Genomic DNA, 24,412 nt, shown 5'->3' with positions numbered 1-24,412 from the left:
TTAGGATTATGGGATGGGCTTGAATTCCACTAAGATGTAGGCATAGTTAAATGATAACCAGCCATTGTTCCCTAGTTTGCCTTTGTGTAACCACTTACTGCTCAAGAGTCAAGTAGCTGGGAAGCCACAAGATTTGCAACTTCCACAATTGCTCCTATAGATAACATCACCATTGTCAAAACCTAAGATTGGTCTTTCAGATATTTTTAGATTTTTGCATTTTGGTGACTGACTGACTCCACCCAGACCTGTGACTCATACCTAGAGACTGACTCCCACCCAGAAACTCCCACCAGAAACTGATTCAGCACATGAACACAGTTTGAATACTCCTATGGCTTCCTCTCCTACTGATCAGCAGCACCCATTCCCTATCCCCTCCCTGCCAAATTATCCTTAAAAACTGTATCCTCTGAGCTCTCAAGGAAGTGGATTTGAGAACTATCTCCCATTCTTCTGCTCATCTGGCCCTACAATAATTAATCTCGTTCTTTACTGCAAAACCTGCTGTTCTAAGTGCATTGGCTTTTTTGGGCCAATGAAAAACCTGTCAGGCTGCTACACGATTGCCTTCCTTCAATTTGTTCTCTTGATTGTGAATCTTGCTAAAGAAGGATTTTGTGGGTGAGGGGTTGGTCTGCTTTCTATTTCATTGGTTATACGCTTATTATACATTGGTTATACTCTTATTATACATTGGTTATACTCTTATTATTTGCTTTCACCTATTTACATCTTCTACATTCTTCTGTTTATAGTTTCTTCAGATGGAATCTTTGAAGGTCAATAGCTTTAGCCCTTTATTCTCTTCTAATATAATTATTGAGGCTATCAGTTTCTCTCTAGGCACTACTCTTACCATAGCCAATGAATTTTAATATGTTGTATTTTTATTGTCATTCACTTCAAGATATTTTAAAATTCTGCAAATGATTTCTTCTTTGATCCCTGGGTTTCTTAGAAGTATGTGTACAATTTCCAAATATTTGAGATTTTACTAGATATCATATTGTTATCTAATTTACATCGTAAAATTTCAATATTTTGAAATTTATTGAGAACTGGTTGTGGCACAGCATATGCTCTATCTTGTTGACTACACCGCATTCACTTGAAAAGAATATATATTCCATAGTTTTTGTGTCTGGAATTCTATACACATCTATTAGGTAATAGTGACTGATTTTCTATGTTGTTACTAACCTTTTCGGTATATTTAGTCTCCTGATTCCTTAAAAGGAGTATTAAAATCTCCAGCTAGTATTGTGACATCCCTTTTTTTCCTTCAATTACGTCCATTTTTGCTTCACATTCATGATTGTTGTGATTTCCTGATGAATTGATTCCTTTACCATTATGAAACATTTCTCTTTATCTCTGGTAATACTCTTTGCCTTGAAGTCTATTTTATCGGATATTAATATAGCCACACTAACTTTGCTTTTGTTGGTTTCTGCATGGTATATCTTTTGCGATCTGTTCACTTGCAAACTATCTATGGCTTTATATTTACAACATGTCTCATAGATAGCATGTAATTTGGGTCTTCTGGTTTTTTTGTTTGTTTGTTTGTTTGAGAAAGAGTCTCACTCTGCTGCCCAGGCTGGAGTGCAGTGGCACGATCTCAGCTCACTGCAACCTCCGCCTCCCGGGTTCAAGCAATTCTCCTGCCTCAGCCTCCCAAGTAGCTGGGATTACAGGCATGTGCCACCACACCCAGCTAACTTTTTGTATTTTTAGTAGAGATGGGGTTTCATCATGTTGGCCAGCCTGGTCTCAAACTCCTGACCTCAGGCAATCCACCTGCTTTGGCCTCTCAAAGTACTGAGATTACAGGTGTGAGCCACCGTGCCTGGCTGCGTCTTCTGTTTTATTCATTCTGACAACCTCTACCTTTAAGTTATAATCAATATAGTTATTTTTATGACTGTATTTCTGTCTACCACCCTACTATTTGTCTTCTAGTTGCCCCATCTATTCTTTGTACCTTCTTATCTCTTTAACTTTCAGATTACCAGTTCATTTTCCATACAGCAAACAGAGTGATCTTCTAAAAAAAAGGGAATTGGACCAATGCAATTTTCTGCTTAAAAGCCATCAATGGCTGTATAGTGCCCCGAAATAAAATTCTAACTCCTCACGGTGGCCTGCATGATCCAGCCTTTTCATATGACGCAAATCTCATATGCTACCACTTTCTCCCTTGACCAATCTTCTTGAGTCACGCTCCTCCTTCTTTTTGTTTGAACAAAGCTCAGAGTTCTTCCCCTCCCTAGGCCTTTCCACTGATGACAACCCCTTTCCATAGTGCTCCTCCCCAGGATCTCATATGGCCTGCAATTCTCATCTGCCAGGTCTCAGCTCCTGCGTCTTTTCTGTCATAGTAAGAAAAACAGTGAAAGCTTATAAAACAAACACTCAAGTACCACCAGGTGAAGAAATAGAACATTGCCAGCATTTATTTGCCTAATATCAATTACAGTCCCTCCTTTACCCTAGAGATAAGCACTATCCTGATTTTTGTGGTGATCATTTCCTTGCTAATCTTTAGTTTTACTACCTGTAATCAATTCATCTGTAAACAATATAGGCAGGGCATGGTGGCTCACGCCTGTAATTCCAGTGCTTTCGGGGGCTGAGGTGGGAGGATCGCTCAAGGCTAGGAGTTTGAGACCAGCTTGGGCAATATAGTGAAACCCCATCTCTACAAAAAATTTAAAAATTAGCCTGGCCTGTTGGCTCATGCCTATAGTCCCAGCAACTTGGGAGGCTGAAGTTGGAGGATCACTTCAGTTCAGAAGTTTGAGGCTGCAGTGAGTGATCACTGAGTGACTGAGTGATCACTCCATTGCACTCCAGCCTGGGTGACAGAGCAAGACCTTGCTCTCAACAAAACCAAACGAAACAATATAATCTGGTGTTGCCTGCCTTCAATAGAATGATATTGTATTTTGTGTGTGTATCTTTTCTTCAACAGCGTGCTTATGAGATTCATCCATGCTACTGTGTGCAACAGTAATTAATTAATCTTATCGTTATATGGTAGTCCATTATATGAATATGTCACAATTTTTATCCATTAAGTGCTTATAAACATTTAGATTATTTTTAGATTTTGGTTATTATGAATAAACTTGCTAGTATAAATATTCCTGTACTTCTGTCATGGTATACATTTATGAGACATACTAGGAGTGACTTTACCTCAGGTCATAGGGTGTCAGTGTTATCAACATTGCTAAATAATGCCAGTGTTACAAAGTGGCTTATCAAATTATATTCCAGCAATTAACAGATGTCCCCACTGCTCTGTATCCACACCAACCCCTGGAATTGTCAGATTAAAAACATTTTGCCACCCCAATGGATGGAGAGTATCCCACTATGATTTTCATTTTCATGTTACTGATTTTTAATGAAGTTAAGCACTTTTTCATTTGCTTATTGGTCATTTAAATATGCTGTTTTTGCAAAGCAGAAAATTAAGTGTTTTTAATTTTGTTCTATAGGGCTGTCTTTATTTTATTTCTTTTTTTTTTAGATGGAGTCTCATTCTGTCGCCAGGCTGGAATGCAGTGGCGTGCAATCTCTGCCTCCAGGGTTCAAGTGATTCTCGTGCCTCAGCCTCCGGAGTAGCTGGGATTACAGGCATGTGCCACAACACCCAGTTAATTTTTGTATTTTCAGTAGAGATGAAGTTTCACCATGTTGGCCAGGATGGTCTTGATATCCTGACCTTGTGATCTGCCCACCTTGGCCTCCCAAAGTGCTGGGATTACAGGCATGAGCCACCGTGCCCGGCCCTGTCTTTATTTTATTAACCCCTTCAAGTTATTTATATATATTCTGCATCTGAGCCTTATATTGTTTATATATGTAGCATATAACTTCTCCCACTCTGCAGCTTGCCTTTTCACTTTTTTTTTTTTTTTTTTAATAGTGTCTGCTAAAAAAGCAGACACTACAATTCCAAGCTGGCGAAGTCTCTGAAGTCCAACCGGAAGTGCTGGGGCAAAAATTACCCATCAGGAAATGTGTAGCCCCTTGTACTACAGCCTTGCTCAGTCGATCATTGGCCAGGATCTCCCCAAGAAAAGAGTGGCCTTGGCTATCACTGTTTGCTCAGCTTTTGGCTGGAGGAAGTAAGTACTCCAAGAATAGTAGGTCCTTGGCTGAACAGTTAGACAAACCTGATAAACCCAACAGCCGTAGGCTGTTCATCTAACTACACGCCTTATAGCTGGGCAGTGAGTCTTTCTTTAAGGGAGGTCTGAGCAGCACATCTCTGTGTCTGCTACTCTCTTTTAATAGACACCCTCTTTTAACATGCACCTACAATGTTTTCAACATCCTGTGCTTTCTCTTTCCTCTGGACATGCTATTGTTTAGAATCTGCAATGTCCTTGTGTCTATAGTTTACCTGGTAAACTATTTGTCCTTCAAGTTTGAGCTTGGACATTTGCTCTTCTGTGAAGACTTTCTCTGCCCCCTGTTATGAGCTTATTTGTATTTGCAGTCAGTTTGGTGGTAATCAATTAGATTCTCACTCAAAATTCGTATGTTGAAGCCCTAACTCCTAGTACCTCAAAATGTGACTGTATTTATGGACAGGGTGTTTAAACAGGTGATTAAGTTAAAATTAGGCCATTAGAGTGGGCTCTAATCCAATCTGACTAGTGTCCTTATGAGAAGAGATTAGGACACCAGGGATGTGCACACGTGGGGGAAAGGCCATGTGGGGACACAGAGAGAAGGTGGCCACCTGTAAACCAAGGAGAGGGGCCTCAGGAGAAACCCAACCTGCTGATACCTTGGTCTTGGTCTTCTAGCCTTCAGAGCTGTGAGCAAATAATTTTTTTTTTTCTTTTTTTTGAGACGGAGTCTTGCTCTGTCACCCAGGCTGGAATGCAGTGACAAGATCTTGGCTCACTGCAACGTCCGCTTGCCGGATTCAAGCAATTTTCCAGCTTCAGCCTCCTGAGTAGCTGGGATTACAGGCACATACCACCACATCCAGCTAATTTTTGTATTTTTAGTAGAGACAGGGTTTTACCATATTGGCCAGACTGGTCTCAAACTCCTGACCTCAGGTGATCAACCCACCTCGGCCTCCCAAAGTGCTGGGATTACAGGTGTGAACCACAGCGCCCAGCCCCATGAGCAAATAAATTTTTGTTGTTTAAGCCTTCCAGTCTGTGGCATTTTGTTCAAGCAACCTGGGCAAACATACATCCCCCACCCTCAATCCAGGAAGTCAGACACTCCCCTTGCATGCTTCCTTAGAGCTTTTGACACAGCCCTAGGGCAACCTGATACCGTCCTTGTTTTGCATGACTATCCCTTCACTATTTCTAAAAATTGAGTTTCTTAAAAAAAAAAAAGATTTAAATGACTCTATCTCAAAATGAGAGACAAAAGGAGGATTCCTTTTTTGTTTAAAGACAGAATGTCTTTCTGTTTCCCAGGCTGGAGTGAAGTGGCATGATCATAGCTCACTGTAGCCTCAAACTCTTGGACTCAATCAATCCTCCTGCCTCAGCCTCCTGAGTAACTGAAACTACAGGTGCCCACCACCACCTCCAGCAATTTTTTCTATTTTTTGTAGAGACATGGTCTCACCATGTTGCTCAGGCTGATCTCAAACTTCTAAACTCAAGCAATCCTCCTACCTTGGCCTCCCAAAGTGTGGGATTACAGGCGTGAGCCACTGCACCTAGCCAAAGGATTACATTTTTTTGGCGGGCAGGGGGACGGAGTCTTGCTCACTCCGTTGCCCAGGCTAGAGTGAGGTGGCACGATCCCGACTCATTGTAACCTCTGCCTCCCGGGTTCAAGCAATTCTGCCTCAGCCTCCCAAGTAGCTGGGATTACAGGCACCAGCCACCACACCTGGCTAATTTTTTTTTTTTTTTTAAGATGGAGTCTCCCTCTGTCGTCTAGGCTGGACAGCAGTGGCGCCATCTCGGCTCACTGCAATTTCCACCTCCTGGGTTCAAGTGATTCTCCTGCCTCAGCGTCCCGAGTAGCTGGGACTACAGGCGCCCACCACCACACCCGCCTAATTTTTTTTTTTGTATTTTTAGTAGAGACGGGGTTTCACCATGTTAGCCAGGATAGTCTCGATCTCCTGACCTTGTGATCCACCCACCTCGGCCTCCCAAAGTGCTGGTATTACAGGCGTAAGCCACCGTGCCTAGCCTAATTTTTTTTATTTTTAGTAGAGATGGGGTTTCACCATTTTGGCCAGGCTGGTCTTGAACTCCTGACCTAAGGTGATCCGCCCACCTTAGCCTCCCAAAGTGCTGAGATTACAGGTGTGAGCCACCACATCTGGCCAGGATTACTTTTTGAGAAGGCAATTTAAAGATTCATGGATTGCAGACAAGTCAGAACCCTAGGATAACCTGGCAGAAATCCTAAAAGTCAGAAACTACAGTACTTACACCTTCCTCTGTTAGGTTGAGACAGTACTCACCTTGCTGGGAGCAGAGGCAAAGTAGAGTATAGGAAGCAAAACAGAGTAACAGCTTGTGCGTGCCTAAGCTGGTGTCAAGCAGCCTGAAGCTGAATTGGTAATGAGGGAGTTTACATAGCTCTAACAATCTCTGAATGGCTTTTACCCTGAAGTCTTCATCCACTAGAGAAGAGTGTGTGTATGTGTGTGTGTGTGTGTGTGTACACGCTCACGCACAGTAAAAGTAGTATTTCAACATCGTGACCAGGCCGCTTAGGTTCAATCCCTAGCTCCACCATTCATTAACTTAAAAGCTCTAAGCCTCAAAGTCATCTTTCTGTACACGGCAATGATGCTGTTTATTGTTTCAACTCCACAGAGTTGTTGTGAGGGTTAAATGACATTAATCATGTCCTTTATGGACTAACGCAGGAACTAGTCAATAAATGTCAGCTGTTGTTACTGTGATAGAATATCGTAGCCCATCCAGTTGAGAATATATAATGTTATGCCCTACCTTAGAAGAGAAACCTACCTTACAAGAGAAACCCCTGCATCCTTTGGTTACTGGCAGAAGATAATTTAGCAGCACACAAATGCCAGGTGACCTTATGGAGTGCCCTGTGTCCACTTCCTCATGAGTATGTTTTCATAGTCCATGATTTGAAGTCTTTTGCAGCTGGGTTTATTACCATTTGACACAGACAAAAGTGCAGTCTCTTTACCGAAGCTTTTGCTTCAGAATACCACAAGCGTACCTAGAGAAGAAGTATGTTGTAATGTAAGGATTTCCATCTGCTGGCGCTTTCTGAAGGCTGCGTCTAAGAATGCAATCAGTTTGGTGGTAATCGATTGGATTCTCACTCTGTCACTTATACGCAGCTTTGAGAGGGCCCCTTCAAAGGCGTGGATCTCTTGGAGAAAGCCTCCGTGTATCAGGTGATCATGGTAATTGCGCCAACCGTGGAAGTACATAGGGGTTCGATAGTTTTAAAGCACATGAGCAACAACTCGGAAGAGCATACAGCACTTGTTTTCCTTTCCGGATGAGACTGTCCTGCTTTCAATGCTCTAAGCTAAATGCACAGTGGATGGTTGCCTGGGCAACCACCTGTAAACTAAGCAGTCTCTTTGCAGCTTACTTAAGGGTTTGTGCATGCAGGATCAGCTTAATTAAAGAAAAAATTTAAAGAAAAATTATTTGGGCTGTGCAACACTGTAAAATCATTAAAGAAAAAAAATCTGAATCTATGCTGTTTTTAAAATGGATCCCTAGTTGAAGTGTGGGCTACAGCTGTCCCGGAAATCAGTGCCACAATGAATTAGGATGATGTTGGCTACTGTTTGGCTTGGTGTTTCTTCAACTGTGTGCCACCTCCCTCAGCAAAACACAGCACAGGTAAGCCAAATCTCTGCTTTTCATCCGATTTTAGATAAACTGTATGTTGTGACTTTTTTACTCCCCAAAGGATGTCCCCGAGGAGGAACGCTAGGTAAACTGATAGAAGAAACTGTGTCCTAATCTCAAATAATAATATCCTTAGAGTTGTAATAAACTATTTTTTACTTTTCAAATATTGTGACAATTTCCTCCAATACTTATGCAGGCACCTCTAGACCATAGGCTAAATTACTAATGACAAGAAAAGTATATGAAAAACACTTGCCTTCATTGAATTATACCTAGGGGTAATCTTTTAGTTTAATCACCCAAATATGTGTAAACTTTACATGGTATGAATCTTCTTGTAACCAATCAATATTGTATACATATGTTCTTAACCACGCTTTCTCAACATGAAATAAGATTTCTGTTGCTTTAAATCTTCATTACATAAGGTTCTAAATCAGATGTACAGTATAACAAAAGGTTTTGGTTTTACAAATAGATAAACCATGCATGCAATTAAAAATAAAAAAGACTGGGCTTTAATAGATGCTAAACTAAAAACCTCTGTGGAATGAAAGATTATTCCTCAAAAATCATTGACCAAAACAATTCTAAATGAGCAGGCATGGTGGCTCATGCCCGTAATCCTAGCACTTTAGGAGGCCAAGGAGAGTGGATGACCTGAGGTCAGGAGTTCGAGACCAGCCTGTCCAACATGGTAAAACCCTGTCCCTACTAAAATACAAAAATTAGCCGGCGTGGTGGCGGGCACCTGTAATCCCAGCTACTTGGGAAGCTGAGACAGGAGAATTGTTTAATCCAGGAGGTGGAGGTTGCAGTGAACCAAGATTGTGCCACTGTACTCCAGCCTGGGCGATACAGGGAGACCCTGTAACAGCAACAACAACAACAATTCTAAATGGAAAATTGAGAAATGTTTTCTTATGAAAGAAACCTAAAATGGACATGTACAGATTGAATTCAGAAGGGGATATAGAGCTCAATAATAAAAGGCATTGTGGGTTCATGACTAAGCCTGGGCAACATAGTGAGACTCTGTCTCTACAAAAATAGAACATAAAAATAACTAGCGGGGCATAGTGCTGTGCACCTGTAGCCCTAGTTATCCGGGAGGCTGTGGTGGGAGGATCCCTTAAACCTAGGAGTTTCAGGCTGCAGTGAGCTATGATCAAGCTGCTGTACTCCAGCCTGGATGACAGAGTGAGACCCCGTCTGTAATAAAAATAATTTTTAAAAGCCATGGTCTGTGCATGTTAACTAAAAGAATGACCTGCATATAGAGATAATGCTATGAGCTCATTCAATAGTCACTGTCTTCCTCCCATCACTATTGAGTATGTGAGACAATAAATGGCCAAATAATGACCACATTGCCCAGTATTTCAGTGATTTGATTTGATAACTTTGGGATTGTAGTTTAGCTAAATCTAAATTTTTATGTTTTATTTTAGATGATAGATACTACTTACGAAATGCTCTCCCTTAAGTGTTACATTAAAAAGTTAAATTACAACTCCATAACATTGCTAGGTAATAACCTTGGGGGAAAAATGTTTGAAGTTTTATTTCTACTTTATGAATAAGGTGTGATATAAATATCTATTTGTTGCCTAACTGTTATTTGAATACCTGATTTTTAGCTTTATTGAAAGACAAGTTTTAATTATCCTTTGTTTCTGAAAACCCTTTTCCCCCCGCTGAAATGATCCTGCAAATACTGTTGCATTTTCAAAAACAAGTATGTAAAATGTAAATCTGAGTTACAAAGCAATTTGCTGGGACAGATGTGTGTATTGGTTTTAATTATTTCTGTGGCCTGATTTTGAGTATATCATCTGCCCCTTCCGCCCTTAGTAAGGTTCCAAGTACACTGCTTATTAAATGCTAATGATGAAGATAATGATGATTAAGTGACGGCAATCAACCAAACGTCTGCTTCTCTTAAAAGAGCTTAAAGAAAACAGGCATTACCGGTGGCAGTGTAAATTGATACAGCCATTCTGGAGGACAATCTGGTAGTACTTTGTGAAATTAAATCCGTTCGACCCACTTGCCCCAGAGAAACGTTTGCAGGGTGCATAATAAGTCCTAAACCAGGATATTTATCACAGCGTTGTTCGTGGAGTGCACAACTTAGATGTCCATCACCAAGGCAGTAATAAAATATGGTGAACATAAAACCAACAACCTTGTACTTATAAGTACAAGGATAAAGCTTAAAAGCGAAGTGTTAACAAATAATTAACGAGCTCTAGAGTACAATATTATTTGTATAAATTAAAAACCAATGTAACATAACAGCACTATATGCCTTATAAGGATATACACTTATTGAGGATACCTCTCAGGCACATTAGATTGGGTTCTTATCAGACAGAGGGGATCAGAGCTGTAGGGTAAAAATAAAACAAGAGGAAAGCCTGACACAGTCCAGTGTGGCTAGCAAGGAGTAATGATGAGCTCATCTGCATCTACGTAAGGTCCAAACATGAAAATGGAAATAAGCCTATTCTGCAAAGGCACCTTTAAATACTCGTTCCATTACATCTTTTTTTTGTTGTGGTTTGTTTGAGACAGCGTTTCACTCTTGTTGCCCAGGCTGTAGTACAATGCTGCGATCTCGACTCACTGCAACCTCCACCTCCCGGGTTCAAGCAGTTCTCCTGCCTCAGCCTCCCAAGTAGCTTGTATTACAGGCATGCACCATGCCTGGCTAATTTTGTATTTTTAGTAGAGATGGGGTTTCACCACATTGGCCAGGCCGGTCTCGAACTCCTGACCTCGGGTGATCCACCTGCCTCTGCCTCCCAAAGTGCTGAGATTACAGGTATGAGCCACCGCACCTGACTCCATTACATCTTTTTGGGCAGTAACGCTCTCATCTCTCTGGAGTGAGATCCCATTTTGCCAGTGTCTGTGCTTCATTTTCCTCATCTATAGAATACGGATAATAATACAACTGTTCTGATGGTATTATTTGGAATTAAATAGAAAAAACACCTGTAAAGCATTTAGAACAGCATATGACACGTAGCAAGCATTCAATGAATGTTGGGCATGTTGCTGTTGTTGTATTATTGTTATTATGTAACTTCACTTTGAACAAAGGTAGATAAAGACTTGAGGAATTCATTCTCTATTTCAAAGTATTCCGCTAGAAATTAGAAGGGGAAACTACCATCTATTCTAGGAAGTTTAAATCAAAAGGAGTAACAAGTAGTAATGATAAATGTCAATTAGAAAACAAAGTGGATTGCAAGAAAGATTGTGGATTCAATTCTGTGTTTCTAGAAGTTGCCTGATGGGAGCCTCCCAGAGACAATAAAAAGGTCCCCGGTTGCCCAGGGTTAGTGTGGAGGGAGGAATGAATGGGCAGAACACAGAGATTTTTAGGGCCATGAAACTATTCTATACATACTAAAATGGTGGATACATGTCATAATACCTTTGTCCAAACCCATAGAATGTACAACACCAACAGTGAACCCTAACGTAAACTATGTACTTTGGGTGATAATACTCTGTAAGTTCATCAGTTGTTAACAAATGTACCACTCTGGTGCAGGCTGTTGATGGTGAGGCCAGTAGTGGGTAGTGGAGAGGGAATATTCTGTACTTTCTGCCCAATTTTGCAGAATTTGCCCAATTTTGCATAATAAGCTTTAAATTGCCCTAAGCAATAAAGTCAATTTTTTAAAGTCTATGAAAAAATTCTTTCAAAAAAGAGAGTCCCCAGCCTCATCCCAGATCTGCTAAAGGAAACTTGGAATCTTTATAACAAGGAAATGTTTATGCTCAAGCAAGTTCAGGAAACTGCACTGAGCTAAGGCCACTATTTCTTTGAAAGCCAAGGACACCAACTACACACACTTGTTTATGTACTGGTTCTGCTGCTGACCTCATCTATTGTCTTTCTGTAAAAGGAATCACCTGCCCAGCCATGGGTCCTCCCTCAGTTCCTGGGCCCCAACCTCTTGGACCTTGTCATTGTCTGTGGTCAGTCAGTCACAAATCCTGTGAACCTTCACTTCAAATTTTGTTGTTGTTATTGTTTTTTGAGATAGAGTCTCGCTCTGTTGCCCAGGCTGGAGTGCAGTGGTTTGATCTTGGCTCACTGCAACCTGTGCCTCATGGGTTCAAGCGATTCTCCTGCCTCTGCCTCCTGAGTAGCTGGGATTACAGGTGCGCACCACCACACTGAGTAATTTTTGTATTTTTTAGTAGAGACAAGGCTTCACTATGTTGGCCCAGCTGGTCTTGAACTCCTGAACTCAGGTGATCCCCCCGCCTCGGCCTCCCAAAGTGCTGGGATTACAGGCATGAGCCACCATGCCCAGCCACATTCAAATTTTTGTTTCTGCCTTTTTCCTCTGCATCATAATAATCTTACTAAAGTACCAATGTTCCTAAAACACACTGCTGAAAGCTCTCCATGGGCTTCCCGATGTGTTGGGGAATCCAGGGTAAATTCCCATCTGGTTTCACTCTCTCCTCCTCGGATCTGGGTAGAGGCCTGGGTTCATGCCTGTCCTTCATCAGAGCTGCCCATTTCTCCTTCACTGTGACTCTCCAGATATCACAAATGCCTTCCTTCCTTCCCTCCTTCCCTCCCTCCCTCCCTCTCTCTCTCTCTCTCTCCCCCTCCCTTCCTTCTTCCTTCCTTCCTTCCTTCCTTCCTTCCTTCCTTCTCTCTTTCTTTCCTTCTTTTTTTCCTTCCTTCCTTCCATCTTTCCTTCCTTCCTTCCTTCCATCTTTCTTTCCTTCCATCTTTCCTTCCTTCCTTCCTTCCTTCCTTCCTTCCTTCCTTCCTTCCTTCCTTCCTTCCTTCCTCTCTCTCTCCTCTCTCTTTCTCTCTCTCTTTCTTTCTTTCTTCTCTCTCTCCTCTCTCTTTCTCTCTCTCTTTCTTTCTTTCTTCTCTTTCTTTCTTTCTTTCTCTCTTTCTTTCTCTCTTTCTTTCCCTCTTTCTTTTCCTTTCCTTTCCTTTCCCTTCCTTCCTTCCTTCCTTCCTTCCTTGCTTCCTTCCTTTCTCTTTCTTTCTTTCTTTCTTTCTTTCTTTCTTTCTTTCTTTCTTTCTTTCTTTCTTTCTTTCTTTCTTTCTTTCTTTCTTTCTTTCTTTCTTTCTTTCTTTCTTTCTTTCTTTCTTTCTTTCTTTCTTTCTTTCTTTCTTTCTTTCTTTCTTTCTTTCTTTCTTTCTTTCTTTCTTTCTTTCTTGTCTCGCTCTGTTGCCCAGGTTGGAATGCAGTCACACGATCTCAGCTCACTGCAACCTCCGCCTCCTGGGTTTGCGCCATTTTACTGCCTCAGTCTCTGGAGTAGCTGGGACTACAGGTGCACGCCACCACACCCAGCTAATTTTTTGTACTTTTAGTAGAGACGAGGTTTCACCGTGTTAGCCAGATCTCCTGACCTCGTAATCCGCCTGCCTCGGCCTCCCAAAGTGCTGGGATTACAGGTGTGAGCCAGCGAGCCCAGCAACGAATGCCTTCTTTCAAGGGGATCTTCCAGATCACATGGCCAGCCCATTTCTCTGACATCTGTAAGATTCATTATCTGCTGTTTGCATGGACACTTAAAACCATGTGTGCTCTTTCTTGTATTTTGTCTAACCTGTTTTGTGTTATGTTTATTGGGACAGGTCAATGAAAGCTGCTGAAGGGCATATAGCATCTTCCTAATGAATGGATGAATTCATGGACTAGAACTATTTCTAGAGTGAAGCACATGTTCTCGTTTGAGAACGAGGGCTCTGTGTAGTCTGGCCCATGAATTCTGAAGGCATTTGTGTGTTCAGAACATTAAAGAGGATATCTAGACTTTTTCTTGTTTGTTTTCCTTAGCTTTCCTCCACAAAGTTGTACTATGAAATGAGCCTCTTGTTCTTTTGTTTTCAATCTCATGCCAGATTACTGTAAGGAAACTGCACATCGAATCGATAACATGTGGCTACATACGGTGAGGTGGTGTCAGAAGCAGAAGTTGGAGTATAGAGCCTGACAAAGGATGTCGTGCTGTTACCAACAGCAAGAGGCTCCAGGCTGGGTACGGTGGCTCACACCTGTAATCCCAGCACTTTGGGAGGCCAAGGCGGGTGGATCATCTGAGGTCAGGAATTCCAGACCAGCCTGGCCAACATGGTGAAAACTCATCTCTACTAAAAGCTACAAAAATTAGCCGGGTGTGGTGGCCCACCTGTAGTCCCAGCTACTCGGGAGACTGAGGCAGGAGAATTGCTTGAACCCAGGAGGCAGAGGTTGCAGTGAACCAAGATTGTGGCACTGCCCTCTAGCCTGGGTGACAGAGTGAGACTCTATCTCAAAAGAAAAAAAAAAAAGGGCTCCATGCAGGAGAGGGTAGTTTGGTGACCTCCAAAATTGCAATTTGAGATATTTCAATGATTTGGAAAACTGATATGAGATATTTAAAATTAGGGCTTTCCTGGAAAATCTAGAACAGTGGGCACTGTGCTCCTCAATGATCCCCACTGTGCTAGAATCAAAGAGGAGACAAAAGGACAAGTCATGTAATGTCCCTGCTATTGAGGAGCTTACAGTATTGTTGGGAAGATAGAACTTTCAGAAAGGAAATACGTATAAGGTGTTTAATAAACAATCTAAAAAAAATAACAAAATCCAACAAGAATTTTCACCTGTAGAATGTGCCAACCCTCTGTAGATCATATTTCAGATCCTCACCAACCTTTTGAAGAGGGGACGATCATTTCCATTTTAGAGATAAGTAAACGCAGCCCAGAGACGAGCCATGTGCTCATGATCACACAGTTGGTAATCTGTGGAGAAGGAATTTAAATCCAGGTTCTACTGGGCTCCAAGCTTGTGCTGTTTCCATTCTGCTGTTGATCCATCCTCTCTTCTCCTCTACCATAGCAGATCTTCCAAAATAATGGTGAAATTATTATTCTTCCTAATTCAACATGTACGCAAAGAACCAAGCCTGGTGGTATTGTGGCATTTCCCACTCTTTTCAAAATTGTCTTTGAAACGGTTATGAGATTTTTATACATAAAAGAAGGAAACAGGTGGCAGTAAAGGCAGAATATGTTACATTTGAACCATTCACAGCTTTGTTGGCTCTCATATAATTAAATCGTTCCTTTTCTCTTCAAGGCAATCATGTGGAACTAGCAAGATGAATAAAAATAAACTGATTCATGATTTCCTAGAAGTAGTTTCAAGAGGTGATGTGGAACTCATCTGTGACTATATTACTAAAGTCCAATCCGTCCTCGGAAACCTCGACTTTCAGCACCCAAAGACAGGGAATACGCCTCTCATTACAGCAGCAGAGGAAAATCTAACAGAGGTAACATGTGGTGTGCTAGGCTCAAGGACAAAAAGTCTTCCAAGCTAAGGATTCTGAGAATGAGATATTTGTGAATAGTGATATCACCCATTGCCATAAAAGAATGTCTGAAGACACACAGTGGGGTACGGGGAGGGAGATACCCTAAATCTAGATAGGAACCATCTCTATTCATTTCGTCACTCAGTCCACAAATATTCCTGCTATATCCAAGAAAATCACTAGATTTCATGGTGGATCTGGATGTGAGTCAAACATAGATGCCACCCCTGAGGAGCTAATGGTTTAATGGCACCATGTAATGAACCCCCAGCTCCATCGGTACCTGGAAATTTATGCTCTGCTCTAAGAAATGCACGTAAACCTGGAAGGAGGGAAACAGGGGTAAATAAGTGAATAATAAGGCCTAAAAGGGCAGGAGACTTTGTCCTCTTTGTTCTAGCTGTATCTCCAGCTACAAACAGAGAGCCTGACCCAGCCAGGTGTTAATAAATATTTATTAAACAGAAACATTAATGAAAAAGTAACCCATTTGGATCTTATTCATCAGTTACATCATTGTGTGTGGTAACTTAAAAAGTTCTATTTAAGAATTCAGGTAAAAGTGGCAACAATATGAGCATGTAGAGTTGGGGAGAGGCAGTAAAGAGGGAGGCTTCATGAATAGAAAGGGCAAGAATGGGGAAACTAAGGTGGAAAAGACAAATTTCACTCAACTGCACAAGTTGATGCCTCTACAAGTTCTTGGGACTTTGTTTTTTTGTTTGTTTCATTTTGTTTTGTTTTTTGAGACAGGGTCACTCTGTCACCCAGGCTGGAGTACAGTGGCACCATCTTGGCTCACTGCAGCCTCAAACTCCTCGGACTCACGTGATTCTCCAACCTCAGTCTCCTAAGTCGCTGGAAATTACAGACACACACCACCATGCCTGGCTAATTTTTTTTTGTTTTTTTGGAGACGTGGGGTTTCAGCATGTTGCCCAGCCTGTCTCAGACTCTTGGTTTCGAGAGATCCACATGACTCAGCCTCACAAAGTGCTGGGATTCCAGGCATGAGCCACCGTACCTGGCCAGTTCTTGGGACTTTAAATGCAAGTGGACCCTGAATCCTGCCTGGTCACCTTTGCTTCCTCAATTAGCCTCTCTTGACTATGTTTTAAGCTCTTTTTCTTTTTTGACTCCTTTCCTTGAATGCTTTTTAAACAAATTATAAAATATAGCACATATGCTAGAAAGAAAGAAAGAAAGAGAAAGAAAGGAAGGAAAGGAAGAAAGAAAAAGAAAGAAAGAAAGAAAGAAAGAAAGAAAGAAAGAAAGAAAGAAAGAAAGAAAGAGAAAGAAAGAAAGAAAGAAAGAAAGAAAGAAAGAAAGAAAGAAAGAAAGAAAGAAAGAAAGAAAGAAAGAAAATTAATGAAACAAGCACCTGTGTACCCAACACTCAGGCCAAAAATTAGAACGTTGCCATGCCTCAAAAGCCCTCTCCATATATTCCTGTCTTGAATTGCATCCCCCACCCTGGCTAACCATTATCTGGAATTTTGGGTTAATAATTTCCTGGCCACCTCTGCATCCGTGCCTAAATAATTGCTTGCTTTTTCCTGCTGTTGAATATTATAAAAACAAACTCACACTGTATACGCCCTTGCACAACTTTTTTTTTTTTTTTTTGAGATGGAGTCTCACTGTGTAGCCCAAGCTGGAGTGCAGTGGCATGATCTTGGCTCACTGCCACCTCTGCCTCCTGGGTTCAAGCGATTCTCCTGCCTCAGCCTCCTGAGTAGCTAGGACTACAGGCGTGCGCCACCAGACTCCTCTAATTTTTTGTATTTTTAGTAGAGACGGGATTTCACCATGTTGGCCAGGCTGGTCTCGAACTCCAGACCTCAAGCAATCCTCCCACCTCAGCCTCCCAAAGTGCTGGGATTACAGGCCTGAGCCACTGCACCCAGCCATGTTCCTGCATAACTTGCTGCTTCTGTTCACTATCATGTTTTTGGGATTCCTCCATTTTGAAACACAAAGTGTAGCTATGGTTTCTCATTTTCAGTGCTATCTAGTGTTCCATTAGATAAAAATATGTGCCACAATACAGGCGCAGTGGCTCATGCCTGTAATCCTAGTACTTTGGGTGGCCAAGGTGGGTGGACTGCCTGAGTCTGTCAGGAGCTTGGGAGCAGCCTGGGCAACATGTTGAAACCCCATCTCTACTAAAGATACAAAAAATTAGCCGGACATGGTGGTGCACACCTGTAATCCCAACTACTTGGGAGGCTGAGGCATGAGAATTGCTTGAGCCCAGGAGGCAGAGGTTGCTGTGAGCTGAGATCGTACCACTGAACTCCAGCCAGGGCAACAGTGCAAGATTCTGTCTCATTAAAAAAGAATATATATATACATATATATGCCACAATTTATCTGCCTACACAATTTATCTGCCTATCCTACTCTGGTGGACATCTTGGTGGTCTCCAGATTCTTGTTATTACAAACAATGATGCTTCTTTCCATCAGCATTTAAAAATGCTTAGATAAGTGCCTTCTGCCAGTGCATAAAGAAGCAAACACCTCCACTGATCCCACGTCCTCCTGCAACCACTTCCTTTCCTCTCTCAGGCCTTTTCACTTGCAGACATCTCTCGAGAACTATGAAGGATCTGAGATTTTACCCTACTCGCAGCTAATGAGTTCGCTTGCCAGAATTGCTTGGATTCCTAGCAGAAGAAAGAACTACTGGATCAGAGAAAAAGGGCAGTGTGTTTATTCATAACAATAGCATTAGTCAGAATTTTAGCAGTTTTGTATCCATTCCCTAAGCCCTAATTCCCACTGAGTGATAGGAAGAGGACCAGGTGACCCCTGAACATGCAGTGGGTTGCATAACAGCAGAGGAACCCTCAACTTAGAAATCCCTAATAATTTACAGTGGGCAGTAAGCAAAGTTACTCTTTGCTGCAGAAGGAGACACTATCTCTATCTTCCAAAGCCATTCACTATATAAATAAGCTTGAAAAGTTTGCATGGAATAAAAGCAATCAGTGCCTTTGCTCACAAGACCTGCAGAAATATAAGAGACCCATGGAGACGTGCCTCCTAACAATGTCCACCCCTCATTTCTACACTGTCTTGGCATCTGATGAATTTTCTCATGATTTCACCACTCTGTTGGCCACTCTGATTAATCTCACCAACAGAGGCTAGGACCAGATTCATCAATTTGTCTCATATAACATTCAGTGAAAGCTACTGTCAACAGAACTCCAAGCAGCAGGAGGAGGCCAATCTACAGTACTCACCTCAACAATGCCACCCAAAGTCCTGAATCCATTCAGCTGAACAAATCACATAAACCATCAGGGTCTGCTGTCAAAAACCAGGTGATGGCCAGGCATAATAGCTCATGCCTGTAATCCCAGCACTTTGGGAGGCCGAGGCAGGCAGATTACCTAAGGTCAGGAGTTTGAGACCAATCTGGCCAACATGGGTGAAACCCCATCTCTACTAAAAATGCAAATATTAGCCAGGCATGATGGCGGGTGCCTGTAGTCTCAGCTACTACAGAGGCTGAGGCAGGAGAATTGCTTGAACCCGGGAGGCAGAGGTTGCAGTGAGCCAAGATAGTGCCACTGCACTCCAGCCTGGGCAACAGAGGGAGACTGTCAAAAACAAAAACAAAAAAAGAATGTTTTACTGGTTTATCCTCACTGCCCCCACTTGCTTACTTCTTCAAACTACTGCAGTCTGACATCTTCCTCTACTACTCCATTTAAACTGCTCTTGCCAATGTCCCCTACAATGTCCTTTGCCACATCTACCTGTTAGCACCATTGGACTCCAATTTTTCAAGTGTTTTCTTCCTTGACCTCCTCCCGGTTTTTCCCCTTACCTCTCTGGCAACTTCTATCCAGTCTCCTTCATGGGTTCTTTCTTCTCATCCTTTAAATGTTGGTGTCCTTCAATAATGTGAGGATGGCCCCTGATTCTCAAGCCCATATTGGACACACACACACACACACACACACACACACACACAATGTTGAACTCCAACTAAATATCTCCACTTGTATATTATAGACATCCCAAACACAACAGGTCCAAAATTATCTTCATTGTCTTTCTTCCCAAACCTTACCCTCCTGAGGGACACCCACATCAGTGTTACCCATCTTATTAAATCAAATAAACATTTAATTATTTGAAATTGAATTAAACTAAGGCATCATCATCTATTTATCTTAAACCATTCACTCATTCATTCATAAAATATTTGTTCATGTGATAAGATCTCTTGTCCTTGGGGACTTACATTTGAGGGAAGGTGAAACACAAGAAATAAGGAAACAAGAAGCACTTTAAAAAATTACAAATTGTGGGCCGGGCGCGGTGGCTCACGCCTCTAATCCCAGCACTTTGGGAGGCCAAGGCGGGAGGATCACGAGGTTAGGAGATCAAGACCATCCTGGCGAACACGGTGAAACCCCGTCTCTACTAAAAATACAAAAAAATTAGCCGGGCGTGGTGGTGGGCGCCTGTAGTCCCAGCTTCTAGGGAGGCTGAGGCAGGAGAATGGCGTGAACCCGGGAGGCAGCGGAGCTTGCAGTGAGCCGAGATCGCGCCACTGCACTCCAGCCTGGGTGACAGAGCAAGCCTCCGTCTCAAAAAAAAAAAAAAAAAAAAAAATTACAAATTGTTATTCATACTTTGAAGTAACCAATAGAGGGCTTCTCTTTTGATAAAGTGGTCAAGAAATCGTTACTGATGTGTTGTATTTATGCTAAGACATAAATGAAGGTCAATTGGGGTAGAGGGAACGGCAAAGACAAAGGCCTTGGTTAGGGAAAAAAAGTCTTGGCCGGGCGCGGTGGCTCACGCCTAAAATCCCAGCACTTTGGGAGGCTGAGGCAGGCGGATCACCTGAGGTCAGGAGTTCACGACCAGCCTGACCAACATGGAGAAACTCCGTCTCTACTAAAACTACAGAATTAGCCGGGCGTGGTGGTGGGGGCCTGTAATCCCAGCTACTTAGGAGGCTGAGGCAGGAGAATCGCTTGAACCCTGGAGGCGGAGCTTGCAGTGACCCGAGATCGCTCCATTGCACTCCAGCCTGGGTAACAAGAGTGAAACGCCATCTCAAAAAAAAAAAAATAATAATAATAATAAAGGAAAAAGAAATCTTGCACATTTGAAGTATAGAAAGGTGACTTGATCTTGCAGAGGGAGGATGAAGAATGGCACAAGATAAAACTGGAAATGCAGACAGGGGCTGGATCACGCAAGGCCATAAAGGCATGCAAAGGTATTTTCAAAAACAGCTTTATTGAGATAAAATTCATATACCATACAATTTACTTTTACTTAAAGTGGCTACTTCCATTTTTTTGTATATTCATATTAATGTGCAATTCTCACAATTGATTTTAGAACACTTTTATCATCTCAAAAAGAACTTCATCCCCAGAAAAAGAAGATAAAAAGAAACCCGATATCCTTTAGCTATCACTCTCTATCCTTTCTTCCCAACTCCACCCCAGCCCTAAGCAGCCACTTATCTACTTTCTTTCTGTATAGCTGTTCTTTTTTATTGTTTTTTGTTTGTCTATTTGTTTGTTTTGAGATAGGGTCTCACTCTGTTGCCCAGGCTGAAGTGCAGTAGCACAATCACAGCTCACTGCAGGCCCTACCTCCTGGGCTGGGGTGATCCTCCTGCCTCCGCCTCCCGGGTAGCTGGGACTACAGGCACGTGCCACCACACCCAGCTAATTTTTGTATTTTTTGTGGAGACAGGGTTTCACCATGTTGCCCAGGCTGTTCTTGAACTCCTGAGCTAAAGTGATCCACGTGCTTCGGCCTCCCAAAGTGCTGGGGTTACAGGCATGAGCCACCGTGCCTGGCCTCTATAACTTTTCTTATTTGGGACTTTCATATGAATGGAATCATGCAGTATGTGATTGGCTTCTTTCACGCAGCATAATGTTTTCAAGGTTCATTCATGTTGTAGCATGTGTCAGTACTTGATTTTTATAGCCAAATAATATCACATTGTCTTGATATACAACATTTTATTTATCCAATCCATGGATGGAAAATGGTTCTTTTCACCTTTTGGTTACTATGAATAATGCTTTTGTAAACATTTGTGCACAGGTTGTGGTGTGGGTATATGTTTTCATTTCTCCTGAGTACCATACCTAGGAATGGAATTGCTGGATCATAGGGGCATTCTATGTTTAATCATCTGAGGAACTGCCAGACTGGTTTTCTTCTCTCTCTCTCTCTCTCTCTCTCTCTCTCTCTGAGACAGTCTCACTCTGTCGCCCAGGCTGGAGTGCAGTGCACGATCTCGGCTCACTGCAACCTCTGCCCCCTGGGTTCAAGCAATTCTCCTGCCTCAGCCTCCCAAGTAGCTGGGATTACAGGCACCTGCCACAGTGCCCAGATAATTTTTGTACTTTTAGTAGTGATGGGGTTTCACCATCTTGGCCAGACTGGTCTTGAACTCCTGACTTCATGATCCATCTGCCTTGGCCTCCCAAACCAGACTGTTTTTCAAAGTGGATGCACCATTTACACTTCCACCAGCAGAAATGGTGGTATGAGGGCTCCAAGTTCTTCTCGTCTTTCCTTCTCTTGCTGTTGTCTGAATTTTTGATTTGGGCCTTTCTGGCGAGTTTCATGCAGAAGCACTTGATATGGAGAGAAGGCTGTTCCATTGCTTCATTGCTTCTGCAGTGGCAGTACAGAAGACAGAAAAAAGTACACTGAAGACAGTATCTTGGAATTATCCTTGATTTCTGGCTCACCATTAACTCCCACATTGAATAAGTGGCTATGTTCTGTCAATTCCACCTCTTAAGTGTTCCTAGATTATGCCCTCAGTCACTAAATCTCCACTACCATTTCTCTTGTTCAGTCACTGTCATCTCTCCATGAGGCAACTGCGGTAGTCTCCTCCCCGGTCTCCCCACTTCCCTTCTTCCCCACATCAATCTGTTCCAGCAGTCAGAGTGATTTTCTAAAACACTGACCCGATTATGTCATTTTTCTGAGGAAAATCTTTCACTGTCTGCCTATTGCCCTGAAGACACAGCCCTAACTCCTCAAAGGGGTTTGTCAGGTCTTTCAGGACTCAGGCACTGCTGACTTCTCCACCCACATCTCCTTCCCTTCCGTTTCTTATCCTGAGCTCTAGACATACCTAACTCCTTCCAGAGCTTTGAATATTACTTGCCCTCTTGTACACACTGTACTTTATTCACATTGTATGCTCTGCTTGGAACAATCTTTCTCCCAGTGTGCCTGGCTGAGTCTCATTCTTCAGGTCTCAGCTTAGACATCACTTTCTCCAAGAAGTCTTCGCAGACTCTCCAAGATATCTTTAAAAATTTCCTCAAAGTGCCCCCATCAGCCTCCTGTATTCACTTCTCTTGTTACATTTATCACCCCATGTTGCAATTACCTTTTTTTTAAAAAAAAAAGTCTCTGTTCTTCAGTAGACTGCAGATACCTTAAAGGCTGGCTGCTGGTCTTGTTCATTGGTGCAGTCTCAGCACCAAGGACAGTTCTTAACACGCAACTGGGCAATCTGCCCCCTTACCATACTGAATAGTTTACTCTCTTTCTAGAAACACTTGCAGAAATACTTGCGACATTCAAGAATATGTAACCCTGAATAATCTTTGTTTTTGTATTTTTTTAGAGACAGGATCTTGCTATGTTGCCCAGGCTAGAGTGCAGTGGCTATTCACAGTAGGATTATGGTGCATGATGGCCTTGAACTCCTGGGCTCAAGTGATCCTCCTGCCTCAACCTCCCAGTAGCTAGGATTATAGGTGCACACCACCATGCCTGCTGCCTTTGATTTTGTATTCTCAATGTTAGACAGTTATAAAACTTCAATGTTTTGTGTGGGTTTAACATACAATACTCATAGATCTCTAGTCCCTCCAAAAAAGAGTATCCAAAAATCATGCATGTCATGAGATTTTTGTTTCCCAAATTAAGAAGGGCAAATAGCAGTCACCCACTTCCCAATGAATCAGAGCCATGCCTAAGTCAGTTTTCCACCCAGCTCTGAAGACACTGTTGGTACTTAAAAATATTTAACTAAAACTGTGTCGTTTTGCAGGTTGTTGGATTTCTTCTGGAAAGGGGAGTAGATGTCACCCTTTGCAATTACAGCAATCGAACTGCAATTCACGTAGCTAATTGCAATATCCAAAGACAACTTTTGGCAGTTAATAGAATCCAGGCTCCCCAAATGCAACTTCTACAAAGTTCATGGCAAGGTGATCTTGAGCAAGTTCAACATTTACTGGTTAGTTGATATTTGTTTCCATCTTTGGGTGGGTGAGTGGATGGTGAAAAGGGCACAGACTACATATGACTCCTTTTAAAGAAAAATGAGTTCTTTTCCAATGTAATCCTAGGAAGTTTCAGACAGAATATATAAAAAAGAAAAGGGATCAAACAGGACACTGGGGTGGAAAACAAGATAATAAAGGAACACAGGTGCAGTCGCTTTCCACCTTCCTTGGGCTGGATGCTAGAAGTCACGCAACACCCCTGGGAAATGATTTGCTCCCAGGAAGCCTCCAGAGGACCACTATCAACTTGCTCAGAGGAGTTCCCTTGGCATCACTGCCGTTTGTACAATTGCTGCTTAGATCCCTTTGGACCAGTTGCTGTTATTATCTTTATCCTGAAAAGGGAATCAGAGAGCCTATGCCTTGCATAATATTTAGTAGTTATGAAAGGAGTTCAGAGGATACATTTTTAAAGGGCTGTCTTCTCAGGGTATTGATCCTCTTGTTTAGATTTTCTACTTACAGATACTTTTTCACAAAGCAATTTGCAAAGTCATATGCATAACCAAGGACATTAATTATCGGTGACTGGCAATTGCCTACTCTTGGCATTTACCTTCAAAGAGACTGTCAGACCATGTGATCTTCCAACTGAAAGAAAATCAATTGCTGCTAGGAAACAGTTTCTTCTAAGCCCTTGTGGTAAAGACACAAACAGATAAAGAAAAAAGTGAAAGATATTCCAGTCAGGTACGGTTCAAGGAGAGATATAACAAAACCAAACAATACTTCAAATTCTTTAGTTGGACTAAATGATAGTCTAAAATTGCCAAACATGATGAACTGAGGCTTAGAACATTTTTTTGAAAGACAATGTATTTTACTTAATGGTGTTTTCAGTAGTTGTAATTGTAATGTAATGTCTTT

At 42.1% G+C, this 24,412-nt stretch overlaps 1 protein-coding gene across 2 annotated transcripts in view; it reads left to right on the top strand.

Moving 5' to 3' along the window:
- Positions 1-6,995: 6,995 nt before the first annotated feature.
- The window catches only part of MAP3K19 (mitogen-activated protein kinase kinase kinase 19), an 82,147-nt gene continuing 64,730 nt past the window's right edge, over positions 6,996-24,412 (top strand). For both annotated transcript variants that reach the window (XM_037988072.2, XM_037988070.2), the window contains exons 1-3: positions 6,996-7,853; positions 14,990-15,185; positions 23,308-23,496. In XM_037988072.2, coding sequence (XP_037844000.2) covers positions 15,012-15,185; positions 23,308-23,496 — 363 coding nt within the window. In that variant the 5' untranslated portion in view covers positions 6,996-7,853; positions 14,990-15,011. The remainder of the gene's footprint in view (positions 7,854-14,989; positions 15,186-23,307; positions 23,497-24,412) is intronic.

The sequence above is a fragment of the Chlorocebus sabaeus genome, chromosome 10 (assembly GCF_047675955.1).
Source record: "Chlorocebus sabaeus isolate Y175 chromosome 10, mChlSab1.0.hap1, whole genome shotgun sequence".
NCBI lineage: Eukaryota > Metazoa > Chordata > Mammalia > Primates > Cercopithecidae > Chlorocebus > Chlorocebus sabaeus.
This window is presented reverse-complemented; position numbering and strand designations above follow the sequence as displayed.